The sequence below is a fragment of the Muscardinus avellanarius genome (genome assembly GCF_963383645.1).
Source record: "Muscardinus avellanarius genome assembly, chromosome: 7".
NCBI lineage: Eukaryota > Metazoa > Chordata > Mammalia > Rodentia > Gliridae > Muscardinus > Muscardinus avellanarius.
Window position 1 is genome coordinate 65,257,092 of NC_137793.1, and position 24,665 is coordinate 65,281,756.

General features: G+C 36.5%; 1 protein-coding gene across 1 annotated transcript in view; it reads right to left on the reverse strand.

The window, feature by feature from the left end:
- DNAH14 (dynein axonemal heavy chain 14) overlaps nucleotides 1–24,665 on the reverse strand; it is a gene marked incomplete at both ends in the record, with an annotated part of 395,029 nt that overhangs the window by 137,785 nt on the left and 232,579 nt on the right. Inside the window, 6 exons of the mRNA XM_080698700.1 lie at nucleotides 3,060–3,188; nucleotides 5,325–5,503; nucleotides 6,370–6,431; nucleotides 7,418–7,550; nucleotides 9,557–9,715; nucleotides 11,933–12,049. Coding sequence (XP_080554826.1) covers nucleotides 3,060–3,188; nucleotides 5,325–5,503; nucleotides 6,370–6,431; nucleotides 7,418–7,550; nucleotides 9,557–9,715; nucleotides 11,933–12,049 — 779 coding nt within the window. The remainder of the gene's footprint in view (nucleotides 1–3,059; nucleotides 3,189–5,324; nucleotides 5,504–6,369; nucleotides 6,432–7,417; nucleotides 7,551–9,556; nucleotides 9,716–11,932; nucleotides 12,050–24,665) is intronic.

The window sequence follows — 24,665 nt, forward strand, 5'->3', positions numbered from 1 at the left end:
GGTGACAGATCTGTATGTACTTAGAAATAACCCATTCTAAAATGTAATTTCCAGGATGATGTTACTTTTAATCTTTCTAAATGTCATCATGAAATAGCTTTTATTGTCTCTCTCTCTCTCTTTTTTAGAGCAATTATTCAGAACTATGAAACTTTTAGAAGAAAACCAAAGGGAAATGCTTCATGCTTGACTTTGGTTTGGGCAGGTATTTTGGCAACAAGCCTTTAAAAGCACAAGCAACAAAAGTAAAAATAGACAAATAGGGTTGCATTGAATCAAAAAGCTTCTGCAGAGCAAAACAATCAACAGGATGAAGATACAACCTATGAAATGGAAGAGACTCTCTACAAACTATGCTAATATTTAGAATATTAAATGAACTCAAACATCTCAATGACAAAAAAATCCCAAATAATCCAATTAAAAATGAGCAAGAAATTTTAAATGAAAGAAGACATACAAATGGCCAACTGGCATATGAAAAATGCTCCACAAATCACTGATCATAATGAAAATGCACATCAAAGCTATATAGTGGTATCACCTAACTCTAGTTAAAAAATACCACAAGTATCCAATGTTGGTGAGGCTGAGGAGAAAGGTCGGGGTGGGGGTGGTCTCATACACTGTTAGTGGGAGTGGAAATTAGTCCAGACATTATGGAAAACAGTATGAAGGTTCCTCAAAAAACTAAAAATAGAATGGCCATATGTTTAGGCAATTTCACATTGAGTATATATATTCAAAAAGAAAGGAAATTGATTCATAAATGGAAAGCTATTGAGCCTTAGAAAGAAATCTTCATTGCTACACATGGATGAACCTAGAGGACATATGCTAAGTGAAATAAGCCAGGCACAGAAAGTCAAATAGTGTTTGGTCTTACTCATTTGTAGAATCTGAAAAAGGTGATCTCATAGAAGGCTATGAAGAAGCCAGGCGTGGTGGCGCACGCTTGTAATCCCCGCGCTTGGGAGGCGGAGACAGGAGGATCGCGCAGGTTCGAAGCCAGCCGTGCTGGCGTAAGGGACCCTGTTTCAAAAATATAAAATAGGTCTGGGAGTGTAGCCCGGAGGTAGAAGGGCTTCCAGGAACCCCAGTACCACAAAAAAAAAAAAAAAAAAAAAAAAAGAAGGCTATGAAGGGTAGCAGGGAGGGGGAAGGAGGAGAATATGGAAAACAGGTATAAAGCTAAAGATAGTAGGAATTAGTGCTAATATTCTATTGTGTAGTAGGGTGGCTATAATTAAGAATATATTGTGAGCCAGGTGTGGTGGCACACACTTGTAATCCCCGTGCTTGGGAGGCAGAGACAGGAGGATCGCACAGGTTCGAAGCCGGCCTCGCTGGCTTAAGAGACCCTGTTTCCAAATAAAAAAAAATATAAAAAATATAGGTCTGGGAGTGTAGCCCGGAGGTAGAAGGGTTTCTAGGAACCCCAATACCACACACACACACACACACACACACACACACACACACACACACACACACGTGCGCACTTATTAGTATTTCAAAATAGCTAGGAGAGAGAATTTTGAACATTATTATCACAAAGAAATGAGATGATCAATATATTAATTCAAACTTGATCATTACTCATTATATTGTGTATCAAAACATCACATTAAGCTGGGCGTGGTGGCACATGCTTGCAATCCCAGCATTTGGGAGGCTGAGACAGGCAGCTTTAACTACTACTTTGTGAGGCCCTTTGCAATTCAGTGAGACCCTGCTTCAAAATAAAGAATAAAAAATAGGGCTGGGGGTATATTTCAGAGGTAGGTAGAATACCCGTGGGTTCCATCCCCAGTATCACAAGAAAAAAATCACAGTACACCTTATAAACACGTGAGATTATTAAATGTGAATGCAATATGTTTTTGAGGCTAGCAAAGAGGATTTTGATCATAAGCAAGAAATCAAAAGAACCAGCTGTATCTCCAGCATAGACAGGATTAGCTTAGGGGTGAGAAGATGCTTGACTGTTAACATAGTAATAGACATTTGACTGATATATTACAACATCACAGCACTGTACAGCTGGTGGAACATAGAAATAACATACTATACTTACAATGGGGTGTTTTTAACAGCTCTATTTCTGCCTCTGCCTCTGCCCAGAACCATGAAAATGCCATAATAGGCCTACGGTGACTATTTTCTGGTCAGTTCAGGGAGCTTGTGTGTATTCTAAGGCCTATTTCCTGTCTTCTTATTTTTTCTAGTTCCCTGGATCTTCCTGGATGGCCATAACTGTATTATTTCTCTGCCTTGGGTTGAGGGCTGGTTTAGCAGTCTGACTGGTGTCTGAGCTAATGTCAGTCACACACCAGGGTGCCACACTCAGGATCCTGGGCACGTTTGTCTGAGACATGAAACTGTAAAACAACCATCTGATTTCACAGAGAAAGAATCCGAGGCCCAGAAAGATGAAGTGGTTGAGTCAGTTTTGGAAAACAAGACTTATAATTTCTAGAGAAGAAACCAAATAGGTAGAAAAGTGCATGTGAATCAATTAAATACACACATACACATACAACTCAAGCCATTCTGACTTAGTTTCATGTAACAGAAACAACTGCACAGGAATACCTTCTTGGGATTTTTTTTTTAAACTTTTCTATACTTCTGAAAATCCTTTTATCTATATTCTTAAAATAAAGATGTAGGGTAGTTTTATGTAGAGAATAAGGATGCATCTTTCCTCATAGGTACTAACTGCTGATGCATCGAAAAGCCTGATATCTATTCACACAGTTGAGAATAGTGAACACTATGACTCAGAAACAGAACCTCTAGGACAATGCTTGCAGGTGTTGTTTTTTTTTTTTTTTAAATTTAATCTGACTGGGAGTAGAGTTCTATAAACATAGACCTTTTCTAAATTACAAAGATATAATTGGTATGGTTAATTTAGGGTCTCAACTTTTAACATTCATATGGCTAGACTTTCTAAATTTCTCACTTAATTCACCCAACAGTACCATAAATATTTAATTTATTGTTAAGTAGCCACACTTAATATTAACATAACAAAATCATGGTATATACTGTACCTTCCATGCATTTCTTTCAGTATCATAAAACCCTCCCATATCTAATAGTTGTCTTATAAATTCCAGGGGTGGTTGGGCTCCATATAGATCTGATGCTGGCATATTCATGTCATCAATAAATATTAAAATCTTAAGGAAGAAAAATGTTATAATTAGTACTATCTCTGTTTACATTATGATTAGCAATATTAATAATGCTATGGTATAAGAACAAACTCTTATGTAATATCATATCTATTTTTTAATTAAAAACAGCTTATCAAATTTTATCGTGAAGGTAAGATTTTAGAAAATAGCAAAATTTCAGACTAATAGAAAGTCTACTCATCCTCTATGGACCTATAATACTTATGTCTGATAATATATAGAAATGTATTGATGCTGATAAAGTAATCTAATTGTGGCCATTACAAAGGAATGCACCTACTATTTACTAAGAATTTACTTATTGTGTGCCTACTACTGGCAAAATATTGTTGTAGGTATTTAGCTATTAATTTCATATACATCCTAGTTTGGGAGTGAGACTATTATCTGGAACTAGACATTTGAAAAATTCTGCTAAAAATGCTGCTATCATGAACAACCAGCAGAAAATTCAGGTATATTTTTAATTTTTAAATTTGTGTTACTTTCCATCTCTGAAAATATTATTCACTGAAGTGTACTAATTATGATCTGTGTGCATTTGCCCCATTATAAGATATCCCTTTTTGTAAACCATGTAACAAGTAAAAATATAAATAGCTGTTTGCTTTGGTTAACCTAATTTTAACTGTCAATATCAGTTTTTAGTAAGATACTCAGCTTCCGCTTTTGTATAAGAAACTGAACTTCCTCTTGCTTGCTAATTACCAATTGTTAACCTTTAAAAAATCTCTGAAGTTTACCTATGTAGGCAAAGATCCATCAAATCTATCCAAATTTTCAGTCAAAATCAAGAAAATCTGAAGCAAACCACTAAAAGCCCTTAAAACTGATAGTGAAAGGAATTAAACTAGGGTTTCCTAAGGATCCTGTATAATTTTCTTCTTCACAAATTTTGCAAATCTCCTGACCCTGAGTTTATTTTTATGGTACTGAATTGTAGTCACTAAGTGTACATTTCAATTGTGACAGAGAATTTGGTTCAATAAATGGGCAGTCAGTCATGCCTACTGTTATAGTTGGACCCCAGTGTAGCAATGTTTAGTGGTGGGGCTTTGCGGAAGTGATTAATCATGAGGGATCTGACCTCATTAATGGATTAGCCATGGATGGATTCATAATCAGAATAGATTATTGGGAGATTGAAGGAGGTGGAATCTGTTGGGGGAGTGGGTCTTTGGAGGCATGCCCTTGGGGACTATATTTTGTCCTGGCCTTTCCTTTCTCTCTGTCTCCCCAGCTGGCATGGAGGTGAACAGCTTTCCTTTGCTGCACTCCTCTGCCATTATATTGCTGTCTTGGAGCCAGCTGACCACAGTCTGCATCCTCTGAAACCATGAGCCCCAAATCAATCTTTCCTCCTAAGTAAGAATGAGAAATACTCTATACCATTTTAGGGAAGATGAAGTTAGGCTTGGTGGCACATGCAGGAGGATTGCAAGTTGGAGGCCAGCCTGAAAAACACAGTAAAACTCTGTTAAAAATTAGAAAATAAAAAGGGCTGCAGTGTAGCTCAGTGGTACAGTGCCCTTGGGTTAAATCCCCATTATAACAAAAGTACATTACAAAGGTTTTTTTTTTTTTTTTTTTTTTTTTTTTTTTTTTTTTGCGGTACTGGAGATGGAACCCTGGGGCATTCTACCCCCGAGTTACACTTCCTGCCCTATTTTTTTATTCTTTATTTTGAAACAGAGTCTCACTGAGTTGCAAAGGGCCTCACTAAGTAGTAGCTGAGGTTGTCTGTGAACTGGGAAGCTTCTATCTCAGCCTCCCAAATGCTGGGATTACAAGCATGAGCCACCACGCCCAGCTCACAAAGTTTGTTACCACACAGCTTGCATTTAACCCACCTTCTAGTCTTTACTTCGATTTCTTTTTTTTAATTAACTTGGATTTCAATAACTTTTTTAGATTCAGTACTTCTCAGTAAGTATAACTCGTCATGTTGGAGAACAAATTATGTTGGTTTGAAAATCAGAGTTTCCATTATAAAGTGCATCTTCTTCTAGGAATGTTCTTAAGTGTATATTACATGAATCTTTACTATTACTAATTACAATGTTATTCTTCCACTTGAATAGTATAAGCATAATATTTACTAGGTATGAGAGGTTTTACCCTGTTGTTTTTAGGTGCTCCAAGAGTGTCTTTAGTTCTTCTGACTAACTTCCTGAGAAGCATCTCCTTGGTTTTGGCAGCTGTCATACTACTGCTAAAATTTAATGTTGAGATGATGACTCCTTTATTTTCATTTTTAAGTGAATTATCAGTTCTAATTTCCAGCTTCTTAGTGTTATCTGTGATTCCAAAAATGAAAAGAAAATACATATTTAGGCCACTTTAAGAATAGTTTTGCTTTAATTTGTTAAGAAATTTGAATATTACATTGTTTATGATACTATTGTCCTCTTAAAGAAATCAGTCTGAGAGAAGAAAACACCAACTTTGGAATGCTTACTTATTATTTTATGGTGGAGAATATCTCTTTGTAATGGCAGATACCAAATGAGCAGTATGAAAGCTCAAGAATCCCCTTCTCAATTATGCGCAGGAGACGTGTGTAACAGTTTAGGATCTAAAGCCGTGTACAGTGGAGTGTACCAAATAAATATTCAAGCACATTGCCAGAGTGAGAATCAGCCACAGGGTTATTTGGAATGGCGCTATAGCAACTTAAAAACAAAAATACCTTGTGGTCCAGACGCTTTTCCTTTTCCACAGCTATCTTAGCACTGCTCCATCCCTTCTCCTTGAGTAGAGCTGCTCCCAGGTATGGAGCAGAACAGTCAAAGGCAAGGCTTCTAAAATCTCATGTATGTTTCAATTGTATGGCCTGCTTTGAGAACTACAGAATCTTAATTTTCTATTATACTCTGTCTAAAAGCATTTAAGAATAACAGTGTATTCAGTTACTTCTAGATTTCATTGATGATTCTACTGATAAGGAAGGCGTTGGCTTTGTGTGAGTAGATACAATGCTCCTTTACCAGAGGCTCTCTACCTCTTGAATAGGTTAGGATGGCTTAAGAGGGTACTGGATATTTTTCAGGACTTTTTTTATTTTAAATTATCAAATGAAAATTTCCTTCTGATATTTCTAAAAGTAATAAATACCTTGCATACAGTTGAGATAGAAATGTTTTGAAACAGTACTGATACGTACCAAATCTCCCAAATGTTGTCCTATGGGTTTCAGACATCAAAAGGCTGATATTTTGCTTTAAGCTATTGGAAAGAAATGTTTTCAGGATTCAAAATTAGTTTATTTACCACTGTAAATATATGGTTGATTTTACTTGTATCCTCTACAAGAAAAAAAGTGTTTTTTCACCCACCTTTTTACTCCTTTACAGAGAAAATTAGTGTCATGATTGGTCTAATACTCAAACTTAACATGGGCTTAAAAATTTAAGTTCCTACAAGGATGCCAGGCTCTTGGGTGTTTTCTAAGGATAATAAACCATTATCTCCTTTGTCCCTTTATAAAATGTATATTGTCTTATGGATCACTCAGTGGAAGATGCACTTGGTTTTATTTTGTTTTTGTTTCCTGGTATTTTTTATGTTTAATTGAAAATAATTGTGTTTCTCTGTTGTTAAAATCCACTTCTGTTTAAATATTAACATACCTATTTATTTTTTTCAGACTCATGTTATTTGTGATATTTAGATCAAAAATACTTTCTAGCCTGGGCGTGGTGGCACACACTTATAATCCCAGCATTCGGGAGGCTGAGACAGAAATTTGTGATATATATGAAGGCAGAGCATCTGAATAATAGGAGACTGGATTTGGAGCAGGGAGAATGGAGACACAGGGACTATAAAGGGATTGAATGGGGCTTATAGATGGACTGGTGAGAAGATGGGAAGAAACTAAAGGATGATTCCTAGGTCTTGGGGGATGGAACCAGGGGCATTTCACCTCTGAGTGACACCCTAACCCTAATTTTTTATTCTTTATTTTTGAAAAATAGGTCTGGGAGTATAGTCCGGAGGTAGAAAGCCTCTGGGCTCCACCCCCAGCACCACCAAAAAAAAAAAAAAATTAATTAATTAAAAAAGATATTACGAAAAATACTTTTCCTAGCTTCTCTTTTGAATAATTTTGCACCTTTATGTAACAGATTTGCTTATTAAAAACAAGGCATACATACATTAGGCAAATATTTTTATGCCACACAAATCAAATTGAGTTTAACATATCTGACCTTGATTTTTTAATCTCATTATGTAATAGAACATCTCCTAAAATTGATCCATATTTTATTTCAAATGCTCCTGGGCTCTGTAGTTTTTCAAGCATTTGGTTAATGGCAGCAGTTTTTCCAACACCAGACTCTCCTGGGGGGGGGAATACATTAGGTTAGATTTATATGCCAGAAAATAGCATGCTACAATATTAAAACAAACTGGTATTATAATGAGAGACTTAGAAAGGTGCCTTTACTAAAACCAGTGCTCTTTATATAGGCCTGCAGATGCCCTAAGAGTCAATGAGAGCAGGCAAAGCTTGGTGGTCTGCCTTAATCTTGTATTTATCTCCTTCATTACATTAAACTTTGGATCAGGTTTCTGTCAGCTCTGCATTTAACCATGCTAATAATTTATGGACTGTTCATTTAAAATTGCTAATACTAGGTTTATTAATCTTAAACTTACCTAACCTATCTTATACCCCTTCAAGACAGGCAAGGTCCTCAGCATCCTGTTTCAGACGCTTGGAGTGGTACTTACAAGTCTCTAGTCACTGCCCAACGTGCCCCATGGTAAGACTGTGCTCCACACCAAGCAGAAACACTGCCTCATGGAGACTGAATTGCCCCTCTATAGAGTCATAGATCTGATAAACATCCTGAGCAACAAGTGGAAATTGACCCTCCCAAGTGATAAGGATTTCTCCTTATCAGTTCTGCCTTGTGGAACCAGAACTGAAACAACGACCAACCAGACCACAATTTGACCAAGATAGTTTAATGATGACACCTCTTACTCTTACCCTACTTTCTCTACTTAAGACCTACTTTGAGCTGCTCCTGTAGGCACCTCAAAGAAAGGGCATATCATTTTGCCTTCCCAATACAACCATACTGATTAAAGTTCCTTTCCTGTTTCTCACCATTTTCCTGTTTCTCACCTTTCTGTTTGTTTCTTAAGGCAGGTGGCTAAATCTGGTTTATTGGTAACCCTGAAATAAGACCAATAGGTCTAGGACTCTGGTAACAGTAGAATTTTTCTTAATCTGAAATTTGCATGAAAAGTATGTTTTTGCTGTTTCCTTTTTAAAATACAAGACTGGATAAATCAGTACATTTATGTGAGAATCTCAGATTAATTATTTGTATCTCTTACAAAAGAATGGATTAGGATTTAACTATTATTTTATTCATTTAAGCCTATCACAAATCTTTTTGCTGATAACACAGTAATACATTAGAAATACTACTTGAAATGATCCGAGCGTGGTGGCGCACGCTTGTAATCCCTGTGCTTGGGAGGCTAAGACAGGAGGATCTCACAGGTTCGAAGCCAGCCTCAGCTACTTAGTGAGGCTCTCAGCTACTTAGTGAGACCCTGTTTCCAAATAAAGTATAAAATAGGTCTGGGAGTATAGCCCGGAGTTAGAAAAGTCCCTGGGTCCCACCCCCAGAACCACTAAAAAAATTATTTAAAGAAATGCTACATGAAATGAAATTCCTTAAAAAACTTGCCAGCATTATCTGAGGAAGAGATTTGATGATAAATTCCTTAGAAGCAGAACTCACGCCTTTAAAATTCACCCAATAATAAAATAAGAATAAGCATTTTCTTAGAATAAATTAGAAGCAATCTATAGGTTATTTGAGAGTTAGCCTCTTGGAATTCTTTGAATATGGAACTTGGAAAGCAATACTATTTACTTGTGATATGCAACACAAGTAAAAAGATAACCAGTGAATTTAAATAAGTGTTCTGAAAGGGCAGAAGCTGAATTGAGTTATTCCTTTTATAATAGTGAAAGACTGAAAAAGTTAACATTAGGTTGAAGGAATTACATGTGTAGATTTAATAAACCCAAATCAATGCCACCCTAAGGGCCTCAGGCCATGGAGGCCAATCATGTATCTATTCAATAGTTCTACTTCTAGAAGTTGTCCTGAAGGTGATGAAATGAAAAAGATTTATAATCCCTGTGCTGGCACACATGTAGAGAAATGGGCATTCATATACTGTTGGTAAGAATATAAATTAATATAGTCAACAAAAACTTTTCAGTGACCATTTTCCTCCACTTAAAAATGGTTAGACCAAGTAATATCTAAACCTCCTCCTAACTTTGAAACCCACCTTCCCTCACATATTTTTAATACCTGTGAGAAGCACAGGGCAGGAATTCTTTAAGAGAAGGCTCATGAGGAAAGAAAGGCACATTGTGTCTCTGGTAGCAACATAATTAATGTACTCTCCACCTTCTGCTATCTTCAAGATTTTGTCACCAGCTTCTTGAAGGTCAGTCAGTAATGAAGTTCCTAAGTTTAAAATAAAAAAAGATTCAAATGACCCAGGAAGAATTATTAACCCAATTTTTTAGGTACTTATTACTTTCTAGAAAATTCCACATGTTATGAAGCAATTTAAACACATACAAATAAGCCAAAATTGTTGCATGTGACTGGTATCTTTGCTGATCTCAGGAATTCTCTCTCTCATTCATACTTTGAGTTAGTGAGCTGACCAAATATGTTCCTAAAAGAAATAGGTTCCCAAAAGAAAACTCCATGACTTTCTTACCACCTGCTAAATCTTCCCTCAGATACCAGAACTGCCTCCTACTTCTTTCCTATAGAGATGATGGAAGTCATTCTCCAGAAGAACGTCAATTCTTTAGTAACTCTTTCCCTCACCATTTAGTCTCTTCCTTTCTGTTGGAATTTTCCACCATACAAACATATATGTACTAATATCTCCAATTGTATTACGTTTGAACCATGTGAAATTGACATTTTTAAAAGTAGAAAATAGTTGAACATGGGCTATTTGATATAAAATAAGGAACACACAAATAAAATATTTATGGATTCTGCAGCTTTCTTATAAATACTACCCAATTTTCCCCCTGCATTATACAACAACACATCTGTTATTTGCTCTATAAAAAATAAAACTTAGTTGAATAGCTAATACAAATAATACACATAATACATGACACATAATTCAGAAGTTCATATTGTGGTTTACCACAGAAAAATGATATTGTGCTATGTAAATTCCTGTTAGAAGTCTGGGTTTAAAAGATCAGGAGGAATTTAGTTACTTCCAAGACATTTGCATGTGAGTCATGTAAATTATGTTTTAGAGGTGGAGAAATTGTTGAGTTATATGCAAATGATATTGTTATGCCTTTTTATGTATTAGCACAAAACTAAGAATAAAAATGGCCCAGTATTAGCACTAACATGAAATACAATTCTTAACCATGCAGTGATGTTTATTTTGACAGTATAAAATATGACCTTGATATTTCCAACCAAAATAAATTTAGAATTAGAACTTTCTCGATGCTTTATGATTAGACTAGCCTTGAATGGTTCCTGTTGAAAACTCTCACAACCAAATCTTGACATTCTTTGATGAGAGTAACCTGACCTTACAGCATTTTAATTCAATTTTCACTCATTAAACTTCTTATACTGTTGCTCCACAATTGACAATGTGTTATATCCTAATGAACCCATGGCAAACTGAAAATAGCACAAATCAAAAGCATTTAAAATACATCTAATCTGTTGAACATTCTAGTTTAGTAACAGTACACTGTAAATATTTTCTTTTAATCCTGTGGCTGACTGGGGACTGCAGCTTGTTGACACCCCAGTAGTGCAGAAAATGTTGTACTGCATGTTGCTAGTCTGTGAAAAGATCCAAATTGAAAATATGAAGGATGTTTACTACTGAGTGTGTGATGCCTTTGCAGGATCACAAAATTGATAACTTGTAAGTTGAGGCCCATCTGTACTTGTAAGAACTCTATAAGAAGCCTGACCATGAAGTTCCAGCCTTAAACTTTTCCAGGCTTCCCAAATGCAATTTCTACATCTTTTTTTCTACAAAGACGCTGAAGACTGAGAATAAAAATAACAATGTATTTAGGCACTTGTGAAAATATTATTTTCTTATTTTGTGTGTCTGTGGTACTGGAGATGGGATTTGGGGGGAATTCTACCTCTAAACCATACCCCTAGTCCTATTTTGTTCTTTTATTTTGAAACAGGATCCCACCTAGTTGCAGAGGGCCTCACTAATTTCCTAAGGCTGGCCTTGAACCTGTGATCATTCAGGTTCAAGTACTGGGTGAAAGTACTGGGATTACAAGCATGAGCCACCACACCCAGTTTCCTATACAACCATGTGTAAATTCTTTACATATATATTTTTTCTATTTTAGAAGTGATCCTTGCCATTTTCTCCTTTTAATAATTACAGCTAATTAAAATAATGAATATTGCCATTAGTAAGATTTTTAATGAACCACATTTTATAATGTGCATTTAACTTAATCAAATACACTGAGTTTTTCAGTAGTAATATTCAAAGGTTATTTTTAAAGGCACATTTTATAAACTGATATGTACACAAACTTGTAATATATTAATTCTCAAAGTTGCTAACATAACTACTTTTTATAAGTAAGAATAGTCCCAGAATTTTAGAGATTTTATGAATATGATTCTTGTAATTATTCTTACCTCTTTGAATTAGTGTCTGAACACTAGGAACTAAATCTGACCAAGGTATGAATTCACATTGCTGTATATCCACAAAATACCCAAAGATAGACCGTTCACTAGCTGGTAGACTGATGCCTACATTTAAAATTGATAAATAAATAAGTTCAAGTTAAAAAGGGGTTTGATTATGGAATATTTCACTAGTCATATGAATTATATCTGAAATAAATTATTATTGAACCAAAATTGGAGGGAGTGTATATTCAACTACATAAAACAAGCCTGTCATTCCTTCTAATATTTAAAAGTATGCAAGCAATATTATTAACTTTTTGTAATAAAAACTAAGGTGAATAATGCTCTGATGTCTTTTCCTCAAATTATTTTATTTCCACATGTTTGGACCTTATTAAGTGCCAATAATGTACTGGTTGTGGTCAAACCAATATATTAGAGAACTATAATATTTATAAATCACATTTGCTTTTCCATTATAAAAATAATACATTTTCCTAGTAGAAAATTCTGGAAAGTACTAAATAATGAAAAGCAAAACAATTTAGCCATATTAAACATTAACAATGCTAAAGTTTTAAAGAATAAATGTGACTTCTGAGAAGATAATAACTGAGGGAAGCAACACATCTTAGTCTTGCTGACACTTTATCTCTAATGTTGTAAAAATAGCATTTTTTGGTACTGGGGATTGACCCCAGGGGCATTATACCTTTGAACTATATCCCCCAGCTCTATTTTTTAGTCTTTATTTTGAAAAAAGTTCTCATTAAGTTGCAGAGGGCTTCATTAATTAGCTGAGGCTGGCCACAAGCCTCCGATTCTCCTGTCTCAGCATTCCAAGTACTGGGATTACAAGCATGCACCACCATGCCCAGCTGAAAACAGCAGCAAAATCTGAACAAAGCAACAAAAAGTTGAAAGGCAGAAGAAACAAAGCCAGATGACAGAACATAGGACAGAAAAGTACTCTGTGCCTCTCCTGGGGAATGGCTGTATCTGTTGGGGCTACAGTGGTGCCATCTTGCTTTCAGAGACCCTCAGCAAAAAAGCCAATGATTTGATGTGAAGTAAGTGGCTGTAGCTCATTGGAATTATAAGTGGTCAGCACCTCACTCCACATTTCACAGAGATCCAATTGCCTGGGTGCCGGGCTGGAACCTGCAGTAGTGGCTGCTGTAGTCACTGCATCCTGAAGAGATCCATAGTGGTGCTCAACAATACCATAAGTGAACCAGCCATCCCCACGAAAGAACACCCAGCAAGTGATGGACTCACAGGGTCTGAGATCTTGAGGTTCATCCTGGTGAAGGTGGGGGTGGAGTCTGCTGTGAGACACAGCAGAGGCACAGATTAGCAGACAGTCCCCCAGGGCTAATCTGGCAAAGAGATCTACAGTCTGCAGGGCATAGAGCCTTAGTAAGGCCTCCAGGGATTGCCATGAACCACTCAGTCATGGTGACAAGGGAGAAGTGAGACCAATCCAGCCCTATCTGTAGAGAACACAGACCCATATATATAAACTGGGTCTGTCCCAGTGGCAGTCTCACCTATGTAAGTAGGGAGAGACACAAGCTCATGGTCTGTGGAAATCATAGAGACCTGTGCTTACAAGGAATTAAGCCCCAGTGATACCTGCACCTGATTAGACAGGTCCTGTGGAAAGCTTAGAGAGCCAGGAGAGGCACCAGTGGCACCTGGTGCCTGTACAGACAGAGAGAGACATCAGGCCAGGGTCCCAATAAATAAAGGAGACAAAAAAGTGGGGCTACAAACTGACTTCATTGCTATAGATTATAGAGCCAAGAACCTTAAGTGGCAGAAAGGATCAGTGCAGACCCTGGAGGATTTCAGAGGCCATATATTTGTGGGGTGGGGTTGTATTGTTTGTTGTTGGTTTTTTTTTGTGTGTGTGTGCTTATCTTTTTTTTTTTTTTTTTTTTGGTACTGGGAATGGAAACCAGAGGCATTCAACCTTTTAGTTACACCCCCAGCCCTATTTTTTATTCTTTATTTTGAAACCAGGTCTCACTGAATTGCAAAGGGCCTTACTAAGTAGTAGCTGAGGCTGTGCTTGTACCACAATCCTCCTTTTTTAGCATCCCAAATGCTGGGATTACAAGCATGCACAACCATGCCTCACATGTGTGCTTATTTGTTTGTTCTCTTCCCTACCAATTTTTACAAGCTTCTTCCCTCTTTAATATCTATTTTCTTCTCTGTGTCTCTTTTTTTATCCTTTTTATTGTCTTGTATTAAATCCATCTCATATCACTATACCTAAATACTCTACAGTGGTTACTAGAATCCTCCTGCATATTCACTATCTCTAATCCCTACTATATATTACCTTACTGCATTCACACCTCTCATTATACTCAATCCTATCTGCTACTTTACCCTGTCCTTGCATCTACTATTCCAGCTCCTTCCTCACTGAATAAAACACAACTTGCCCTTGTATATACCAGATGATACCTACAGAGTGAGAGAAAGCTATAAAAAACAACAAAGATACAATTTAAGAAACTTAAAATTATGAGAAAGAAGAATAGCAAGGAAGCAATGAACTCCCACAGTTCTACAATAATAGAACCTACAACACAAAATTGCAGAGATCACCAGAAGGACAAATCAGAACTTTGTTAAGAGCCAGGCATGGTGGTACACACTTGTAATTCTAGTACTTTGGAGGCTGAGACAGGAGGATTACAGGTTTGTGGCCAGCTCAGCTTCTTAGGGAGGTCCTCTGCAATTTAGTGAGACCCTGTTTCAAAATAAATAATAAAAAATTAGGCTGGGGTTTTAACTTGAAGATAGAATGCCCCTGAGTTCAACCCCCAGAACCACAAAATAAAAAGAACTTTAATAGTTGAAATGATACAGGATTACTAAAAAACAAACAAACAAAAAAAAAACTTAAAGAGATCCTGAAAAAAATAAAGAAAAAAATTTGACACCTAGAACACGAATCAGAAAGAAGCTCTGAAGGAAGTGAAAGTCACAATAACTGAAGTGAAAGTATCAATACAAACTATAAGCAGTATACTAACTAGACCACATGGAAAATAGAATCTCACTCTTAGAAGATGACCACAGTAAAAATAAATGTATAGTATAAAATTTAGAAAAACAACCACAATTTGATGGCATGAATTGGACATGGAAGAGATATGGGCCCATCTTAAAAGAGCTAACCTAAGAATAATAGGCATAGAAGAGGGAGTAGAAGCTGAAACCAATGAGATCAACAATCTCTTCAAAGAAGTAATATCAGAAAAATTTCTAAACAGGAAAAAAAATTGAAACACAGGTACAGGAAATACATAGAATCACCTTTAGACAAGATCAGAGAAAAGGTTCACAATGCCACATAATAGTCAAACTGACTAACATAGAAAACAAGGAAAGAATCTTAAAGGCAATAAAAGCAAGAGACCAATGACATTCAGAGGCAAACCAATTAGAATCACCCTAGACTTCCCAAACTAAGTCATGAAAACCAGGAAGGCCTGTAGCAACATATTCCAAACTCTGACAGAAAATAGTTTGCAGCCAAAAATTTCCTACTCAACAAAAATATCTTTCAAATTCAGTGGAGAAATAAAAATATTCCATGGCATACAAGCTCAATTTATGTCTTCCAAAATAGTACTAGGGAAAATATTAAAAGAGATTAATTACAAAAAACAAATAATTAATAAATGCCAGAACCAGAGAAACAATAATTTCCATCAAACAAACAACTAAGCAAAGAAGGACAAACTCTATCACAAACAGAAGTTAAAACTCAAAATGTTAGGAGTTAAAAATTATTTCTCAATAATCACATTGAATATAAATGGCCTCAACTCCCCAATAAAAAAAAATTGCCAAAATGGATTAAAAACCAGAATCCACTTATATGCTGCCTGCAAGAAACACACCTTACAAGTAAAGATACTCAAAGATAGCAACAAAGAAGGCAGCACATAAATGTCCTGTTGACACTTGATTTCTATCTCTGTGAAAATAGTGTTCTAAAAAGAATGAAAACAACATAAATTTGAACAGAGCACTGACAGTTGAAAGGTGGTAGAAAAAAAAAGCTAGGAAGCAGATCAGAGAGCAGAAAAGTACCCCACTTGCTATCTGCCTCACTGCCCTGGGACTGCCAGAGACTCCCAGCAAAACAAAACAAAACAAAACAAAACAACAACAACAACAAACCCCAATGACTTGAAACAAAGTAAATGGCTACAGCCAATCAGAATTGTAAGTGGTTGGTCCCTCTTGCATGGACCCTGGCTACACTTGCAGCACTGGCAGCTGAGCTCATAATGCCCTCCAGAGATCAAGAGAGGAGCTAAAAAACATTTTAAGTGAACCAGTCATCTCAGAGGGACACTGCCCAGTATGGCTGCAGGGATTCGGGCAACCAGTAATAGACTCACAGTGTCTGAGATTTTGTGGTTCACCCTGGTGAAGATGGGGTAGAATGTGTGGTCAGACATATAAGAGGTGCAGATTAGCAAACAGCACCCAGGGCCAATCAATCAAAAAGGTCCACTGTCCCCAGAACTCAGAGCCCTAGTAGGACATCTGGAGATCATCACAGACCACCCAATTGTGGTAACAGGGGAGAAGTCAGGAAAACCCAGCCCTAGCTGTGGAGAAAGGGGACACCTACATATACACTTGGTCTGGTCCCAGTGGCACTTGCTGCTACACAGGCAGAGAGAGAATTTGGCTCAGAACTGGTGGAAAGCAAGGAGATCTGTGCTTAACACTAGATCCAGCCCTATTGATACTGGCTGCCTGCATAGTCTGAGAGAGTCTCAGAGACCCAGGATTGCAGCAGGAAAGGTGCTGGTGGCACTTAATGCTAACTCAGAGAGAGGCATCAGGCCAGGGCCCTAATTATTGAAGGAGACCAAAAAGCATGGCAGTAAACTGACACCATTATTATAGGTTACAGAACAAATGAGAGTGACTGAACATGCTAAAGAACCCATTATAGAATGTGAACCTTAAACAGCTGAAAGAATCCAAGCAGATCTAGGAGGACTACAGAGGCCAAGCCTGATCAATACTTATATATTTTTAGGGTTTTATTATGTTGTTTAGTTTTTTGGTGTATTTTTAGTGTGTGTGTGTGTGTGTGTGTGTGTGTGTGTGTGTGTGTGTGCTTGTTTGCTTTTATTCCCCTCCCCTTTCACAAGCTTCTTCCCTAGTACATATCTACTCTTTTCTCTCTGTCCCTTACCTTTTTTTTCCATTTTTTCTTTTCTTTGTCTTGTCTTAAAACCACTTCATATCACTATACTAAATACTCTATATTGGTCACTAGATCCTACTACATATTCACTATCTCAAATCACTACTATATATTACCTTACCAAACTCATATTCTCATCCTATTTGATCCTATCTGTGACTTTACCCTGTTCTTGCATTTACCACTTTATCACTATCCTTCTCACTCATCTTTCACTATTGAATACAACACAACTTGCCCTTGTGTATACCAGCTGACACCTACAGATTGAGAAAAATCTATCAAAAGTAACAAAGATACAAACTTAAGAAACTTAAAATGAGGAAGAGGAATAACAATAAAGCGATGAACTCCCACAACCCCACAAAAACAGACCCCACTAACACAGAACTTCAGAGACTGCCAGAAGGGCAAGTTGGAATATTTTTTTCTTTTCAATACTGGGGATGGAACCCAGGGGCATTCTACCTCTGAGATATACCCCCAGCCCTATTTTTCATTCTTAATTTTTTTTTTTTTTGGTGGTACTGGGGTTCCTGGAAGCCCTTCTACCTCCGGGCTACACTCTCAGACCTATTTTTTAATATATTTTTATTTGGAAACAGGGTCTCTTAAGCCAGCATGGCTGGCTTCGATCCTGTGTGATCCTCCTGTCTCCACCTCCCAAGCGTGGGGATTATAAGCATGCATCACCACACCCATCCTCATTCTTAATTTTGAAATAGGGTCTCACTGAGTTGCAAAGAACCTTAAGTAGCTGAGGCTGTCTACAAACTACAATTCTTCAGTCTCAGCATCCTGAATGCTGGGATTACAAGCGTGTGCCACCACACCTGGCACAAATCAGAAATTTAACAGTATGAATGATACAGGATTTCTGAAAAGAATTTAGAGAGAGCCTGAAAGAAATAAAAATGCCATAATTGAAGTGAAGACATCATACAAACTATAAACAATAGGTTAGACCACATGGAGAATAGAGTCTCACTCTCAGAAGATGACCACTCCAAAAATGAACATATAGTATATAATTTAAAAAATTCAACAGCCTGAATTGGACATGGACGAAACATGGGCCCATTTTAAAAGAGCTAACCTAAGAAAAATAGGCACAGAGGAGGGAATTGACATTGAAACCAAAGGGATCAACAATCTTTTCAAAGAAATAATATTAGAAAAATTTCAAAATATATAGAGGTTGATACACAGGTACAGAAAACTTATACAACCCCTTTCAGATAAGATCAGAGAAAAGGTTCACCACATCACTTAATCATCAAACTGACCAACGTAGATACCAGGAGAGATTCTAAAAGGCAACAAAAGCAAAAGACCAAGTGACATTCAGAGGCAAACCAATTAAAATCACTCCAGACTTCCCAAACCAAGTCATGAAAGCCAGGAGGGCTGGGAACAATATGTTCCAAGCTCTGAAAAACAAACAAACAAAAAACAAATTGCAGCCAAAAATTTTCTATCTAGCAAAATGATCTTTCAAATTCAATGGAGTAATAAAAATCATTCACAACAAACAAAAGTGGAAAGAATTTATGTCTTCTAAACCAGTACCAGAAAAAAGACTAAAAGAGATTGATTGCAAAGAAGTAATAAATGCTAGAACCAGAGAAATAATTTCATTCAAGCAAAGAGAAACAAACACTACCACAAACAGAAGTTAAAACACAAATGTTAGAAATTAAAAATCATCTCTCAATAATCACACAATACTTGGACATGGCATTCTTGTAATCCTAGAATTTGGGAGGCAGAGACAGAGGACTGCAGTTTTTGGACAGCCTCAGCTACTTAAGGAAGCCCTTTTCAACTTAGTGAGACCCTGTTTCAAAATAAAGAATAAAAATTTGGGCTCAGAGGTAGAGTGCCCCTGGGTTCCATCCCCAGTACCCCCCTCCCACAGCATACAACATAAATGGCCCCAACTCCTTCCCAAAAAGGACATAAGGTGGAAAAATAAATTAAAAGCCAGAATCAATCTATAGGATGCCTGCAAGAAACATACCTTACAAGTGAAGATAATAATAAACTATAGGTGAAGGGCTGGAGCAATGCCATCAGAACTCGAAGACAAGCAGGAGTGACAACAATAATATCAGACAAGTTAGACTTCAAGCTCAAGCTTATCAAAAGAGACAAAGAAGGTAATTTTTTACCTGTAAAAGGAACAATCTAGCAAGAGGCAATATTAATAGTCAACATTTATGCCCCAAACATAGGTGTAGCTACTTCCATAGAATAAACTCTTTGTGACATTATGTCACATATAGATCCCAATACAGTAATACTGGGAGACTTCAATACTCCCCTCACACCACTAGACCAATATTTTGGACAAAATGTCAGTAAAGATGCCTCAGACCTAAAGAACATCATAAACCAAATGGACATATTAGACACATACAGAATATTACACTGAACTACAGCAGAGTTCACCTTTTTCTCCTGTGCTCAAAGAACTTTCTCCAAAGTAGATCACATCCTGGGCCACAAACTGAGAACTAACAAATTCAAAAATTGTGACATACTCCCCTGTGTCTTTTTAGACCACAATGGAATAAAACTAGAAATGAACTATAAGGAGACCCAGAGTAACCACAAAAGCACATTGAGACTGAACTGCACACTGCTAAATGAGGAATGGTTCATAGAAGATGTAAGGATTGAAATGAAATTCAAGAAACAAATGAAAACAGAGATACAACATATCAAAACTTCTGGGACACAGTGAAGGCAGTATTAAGAGGAAAATTCATAGCACTGAGTGCCAACATAAGAAGAGCCACAAGTTGCCAAGACATCCTGCTGCCTCGGCATCTATGTGTTGAGACCCCCACTCCACATAGTTTATCGGCAGAACGCCCCGAGAAAGAGGTATCGTCTCTGGCCAAAATATCCCCCACTTTTACCCTTCATGACTATTAATATTTCCTTTAACTCTCTACACGAATTGCTCCAGTGATGTGAAATTAGGACTATAAATAGAAACTGAGTCTGTGGAAATAAAACCTCTAATAATTTGCCTAAACGTCCTTGGCTTTGTTCAATAATAATAAAAACTGGCCAGAATTCAGATGCTGTGATAAGCATTCCAGCTGCAGCAATTACAAAGGGTCTCTGACCCTCACTATCACTAACTTAGGTTAAGCTATTAACTCAGGTAAAGTAGTTCAGTTTAAGGAAACTTTGTTTACCCTTGAGATCCTGCCTAGAGACAGAGAAGATAAAAACCTTGTGTGTGACCTTAAAGCAATTTAGTTGATAAACAACTTAGTTGCCCAAATACAATAGACTCAAGGAGAAAGATTGGTGACTTTTACGCCCAGTGTAAATATTCCTGAAGACAGAGAGGCTGATTGCATGGTTAATGAATATGACAAAATAAAGGACAGACGTTCTAAATATATATGTATGAAGGAAAGGAAATACCGTGTAAGAGTAAGAAAAGCATTTTTGCATGAAGAAGAGCTTATCATAAGAAAGTCCCAACCGGGAGAGAAAGGAATTAGAAAGTTAGAAGCAGGTTGCAGAGGGTTTGTGACAGAGAAATGGATTATTAAAGATGGTTAGACTTTTAATAGGCTTATTGTCTAAAGAAGAGTGTTCAGCAGTTAAGGAAATATATCTGACAATTAAAACCAAGAACTTTGTGGTGTTGTTTGTGGTATTTTGTCTGCAAAACTGTGTTGTGAGTTTGCTTAAGCTTTCAGATTTAGGAGATAAAAAATGCCAACACCTGGAGAAACTTTATCACATCCACCTGAATCACCACGTCTCCCCACACTTGCTATATGAACTGAGCCCAAAAGATGGAAAGTTCCAAGAGAGCCAAAGAAGATTCCCCGAGAAACCCCCAAGCCTTGGCCATGCTTGTTTATTTTGGGAAGTGGCCCCCTGGGACTGCTTATCTGCAAAGACCTTGGAAAAGAATCAGGAGTCAGAAGTCAATCTCTCTCGAAGATCAACAGCCAGCTGAAGGACTAGTTTTATTACCTTTGTTTACATGTCATTCATTATTACTTCACAATGATTACACCCACCTCCCTTTTCTCTTACTATTAACTTTACTGGTGAAAGGTATAAATTTCTTGGAGTTTTTGTAATAAAGTGTCATTGGATCAAGAAGCCTTTGTCCACCTCAAATTCTTTCCCAAGCGCCGTACCTAAAAACTTAGGGAATTCATAGAGGGGAAGGAATTGCTGCAGATAAGTTTCTGCAGAACTCCACCTGCCTTTTGTCCCATCTTTCTGAGGATTTGACCGGGAGCTGACAATAATGACCCAACTGAGATTAGTCGGCGACAACAAGTCACCAAATAAATAACCTAATGCCACACCTAAAAACACTTAAAACACAAAGAGTCTAACCCCAAAGCCAGCAGAAGACAGAAAATTACTAAAATCAGGGCAGAAATAAATGAAGTAGAGAATAAACAAAATACAGAAAATCGACAAAATGCTGTTTTCTCCAAAAAATAAAGAAGACAGACAAACCACTAGCCAACTAACCAAAAGAAAGAGAATCAATCCAAATTCTGAAAATAAAAAGGAGGTATTACCACTGACAGTGTAGAAATACAGAGTACTATTAGAAACTGTAATGAAAAACTATACTCCAACAAAATGGAAAATCTGGAAGAAAATGACAACTTTCTAGATAAATACAACCTGCCTAAACTGAGTCAAGAATATAGAGAAAATTTAAACCAACCAATAGCAATCAAAGAGATTGAAACAGCAATAACAAGCCTACCATCAAACAAAAGCCAGGACCAGATGGTTTCCCAAGTAACTTTTATAAAACCTTTATAAAAGAGTTAACCCTAATACTTCTTACTCTATTCTATGAAATAGAGAGAAACAGGACTCTCCCAAATACATTCTATGACAGCAATATCACATTAATACCCAAACCAAATAAAGATAGCTCAAGGAAAGAAAACTATAGGCCTATATCATTGATGAACTTACATGCAAAACTGCTACACCAAATAGCATCAACATGCATTCAAAACCTCATCAAGAAAATCATACACCATGACCAAGTAGAGTTCATCTCAGGGATGCAAGGCTGGTCCAACATATGAAAAACAACCCATATAATTCATCACATGAACATAACCAAATACAAAAATCACATGACAATTTCAATGGACACTGAAAAAGCACTGGAAAAAAACAACACCCATTTATGCTAAAAGCACTGCAGAGAATCAGAATAGAAGGAACATACCTTAACACCATAAAGACAATACACAATTGGCCCACAGCCACCATCATTAAATGGGGAAAATCTGCAAGAACCCCGCCCCCCCCCCAAAAAAAAAAAACAGGACCAACATAGGGATGTTCATTATTACCACTTCTTTTCAATATAGTATTTGAGACTTTAACCAAAGCAATACTGCAAAAATAAAAATCAAAGAAGTAAAAATGTGAAAAAAGAAAAACTAAAACTATCCCTCTTTGCAGATGACATGATACGATACTTAGAAGAACCAAAACCTCAACTGAAATGCTTATAAGAATTGATCAACAAATTCAGCAAAGTGTCTGGATACAAAACTAATTAATCATATGTTTTTCTGTATGCCAACCATAAATACCCCACAAAATAAAATAAAATACTTAGGAATAAACTTAAGCAAGGAGGTAAAAGACCTTTACAAAAAAAAAAAAGATAAATCTAGAATATACAGAGAACTCAAGAAATTCAACACTAAAAAACCAAATCATCCAATAAAAAAATGGGCAAGTGAAATAAACAGATACTTCATGAAAGAAGAAATTCAAATGGCCAATAAATGCATGAAACAATGCTCAACATCATTGGCAATCAGAGAGATGCAAGTCAAAACTACCCTGAGATTTCACCTAATGCCAACTAGAATGGCAATCATTCAAAACACAAACAACAACAGATGCTGGCAAGGATGTGGAGAAGTGGGAACTCTAAGACATTGTTGGTAGGATTGCAAATTAGTGCAACCACTCTGGAAAACAGTACAGAGAATCCTCAGAAGAATGGGAACAAATCTACCATTTGATCCAGCAATACAACTTCTGGTGTTATCTACCCAAAAGAAAGGAAACCAAACTACCAAACTAATGCATGTGTATCTATGTTCATAGCTGCACAATTCACCATAGCCAAACTATGGAAGCAGCCAAGATGTCCATCAACAGATGAATGGATTACAAAACTGTGGTATATGTACACCATGGAATTTTATTCAGCCATAGTGCCAGGAGCCACTGGCTCCTCTAGCACAGCCTGTTCAAAGTCAGGCTGCTGCCAGTCTCCAGTCTCTGGAGACTTTCCCAGGTGGGTCCCACAGAGCACTCTATAGGTCTCTACTCTTTATTCTATTTCTGGTTCAGCAGCTTTTAAACTTTCATTTTTGTTGTTGTTGACTTTTTAACTTTTTTTTCTTTTATTTATTTTTATTTTATTGGTGCACTGTATTCATACATTATAATGGGATAAAAATAATACTTTTGAAGACATACATGCACACATCACCCAGTTAGCCCATACCCGATCCCCACCCCGTTCCCTCCCCATCTCTCCTTCCCATGCTTGGCTTAGTGGTTGACATCTAGTATTATAGCAATTTATCCAATATTAATGTTGATAATCTCACATAACAGTTTCATTTGTCTGATACCAAGCTTTTGATGACTTAAAGATAACATTTCAATATTTCTTTTTGCTTTCTTTCTTACCAGAGAATATTTCTTTCTTTTTCTTTTTTAAGGTGAAACTATCATACATTTATTTATTTTTCACAAAAAATCCATCCTAATATGGAATATGGACTCTAGATACCCAAAATGATCTCGAAAAAGAACAAAGCTAGAAGATGTATATTTTCTGATTTCAAACCATATAAAGCTACAATAATTGAAGCAGTGTAGTACTGTTCTAAAGGCAGATATATAAACCATTGGAGTTAAATAAAAGCCTAGAGCTAAATTCTTCCCTATATTGTCAAGTTATTTTTGACAAGGTTTCCACGAACATTTGGTGGAGAAAATAATTATCTTTTAACTAAATATTGTTGAAAAATAATTACATGAAAAAGAATAAAATCGGACCCTTACCTAACTCCATATACAAATATTAACTCAAAATATATAAAAGACCTAAATATAAATCTTAAGACTATAAACTTTTAGAAGAAAATCTGGGTCATAAAACCTCACAACAATGAAATTGGCAGTGTTTTCTTGGATATGATTTCAATGGCACAGGCAACAGAAGGGTAAACAAACTCCCTAAAAAATAAAAGCATATTGTATATCCAAAGACAATGTAAACAGAGTTAACAGTTACTAATAGAATGGGATAAAATATTTCCAAATGCTATATCTGAAGGTATATTAATATTCCAACTAGGAATCCTAAAAATGAACAACAATAAAGGCAAACAATACCATTTAGAGATAGGTAAAAGACTAACA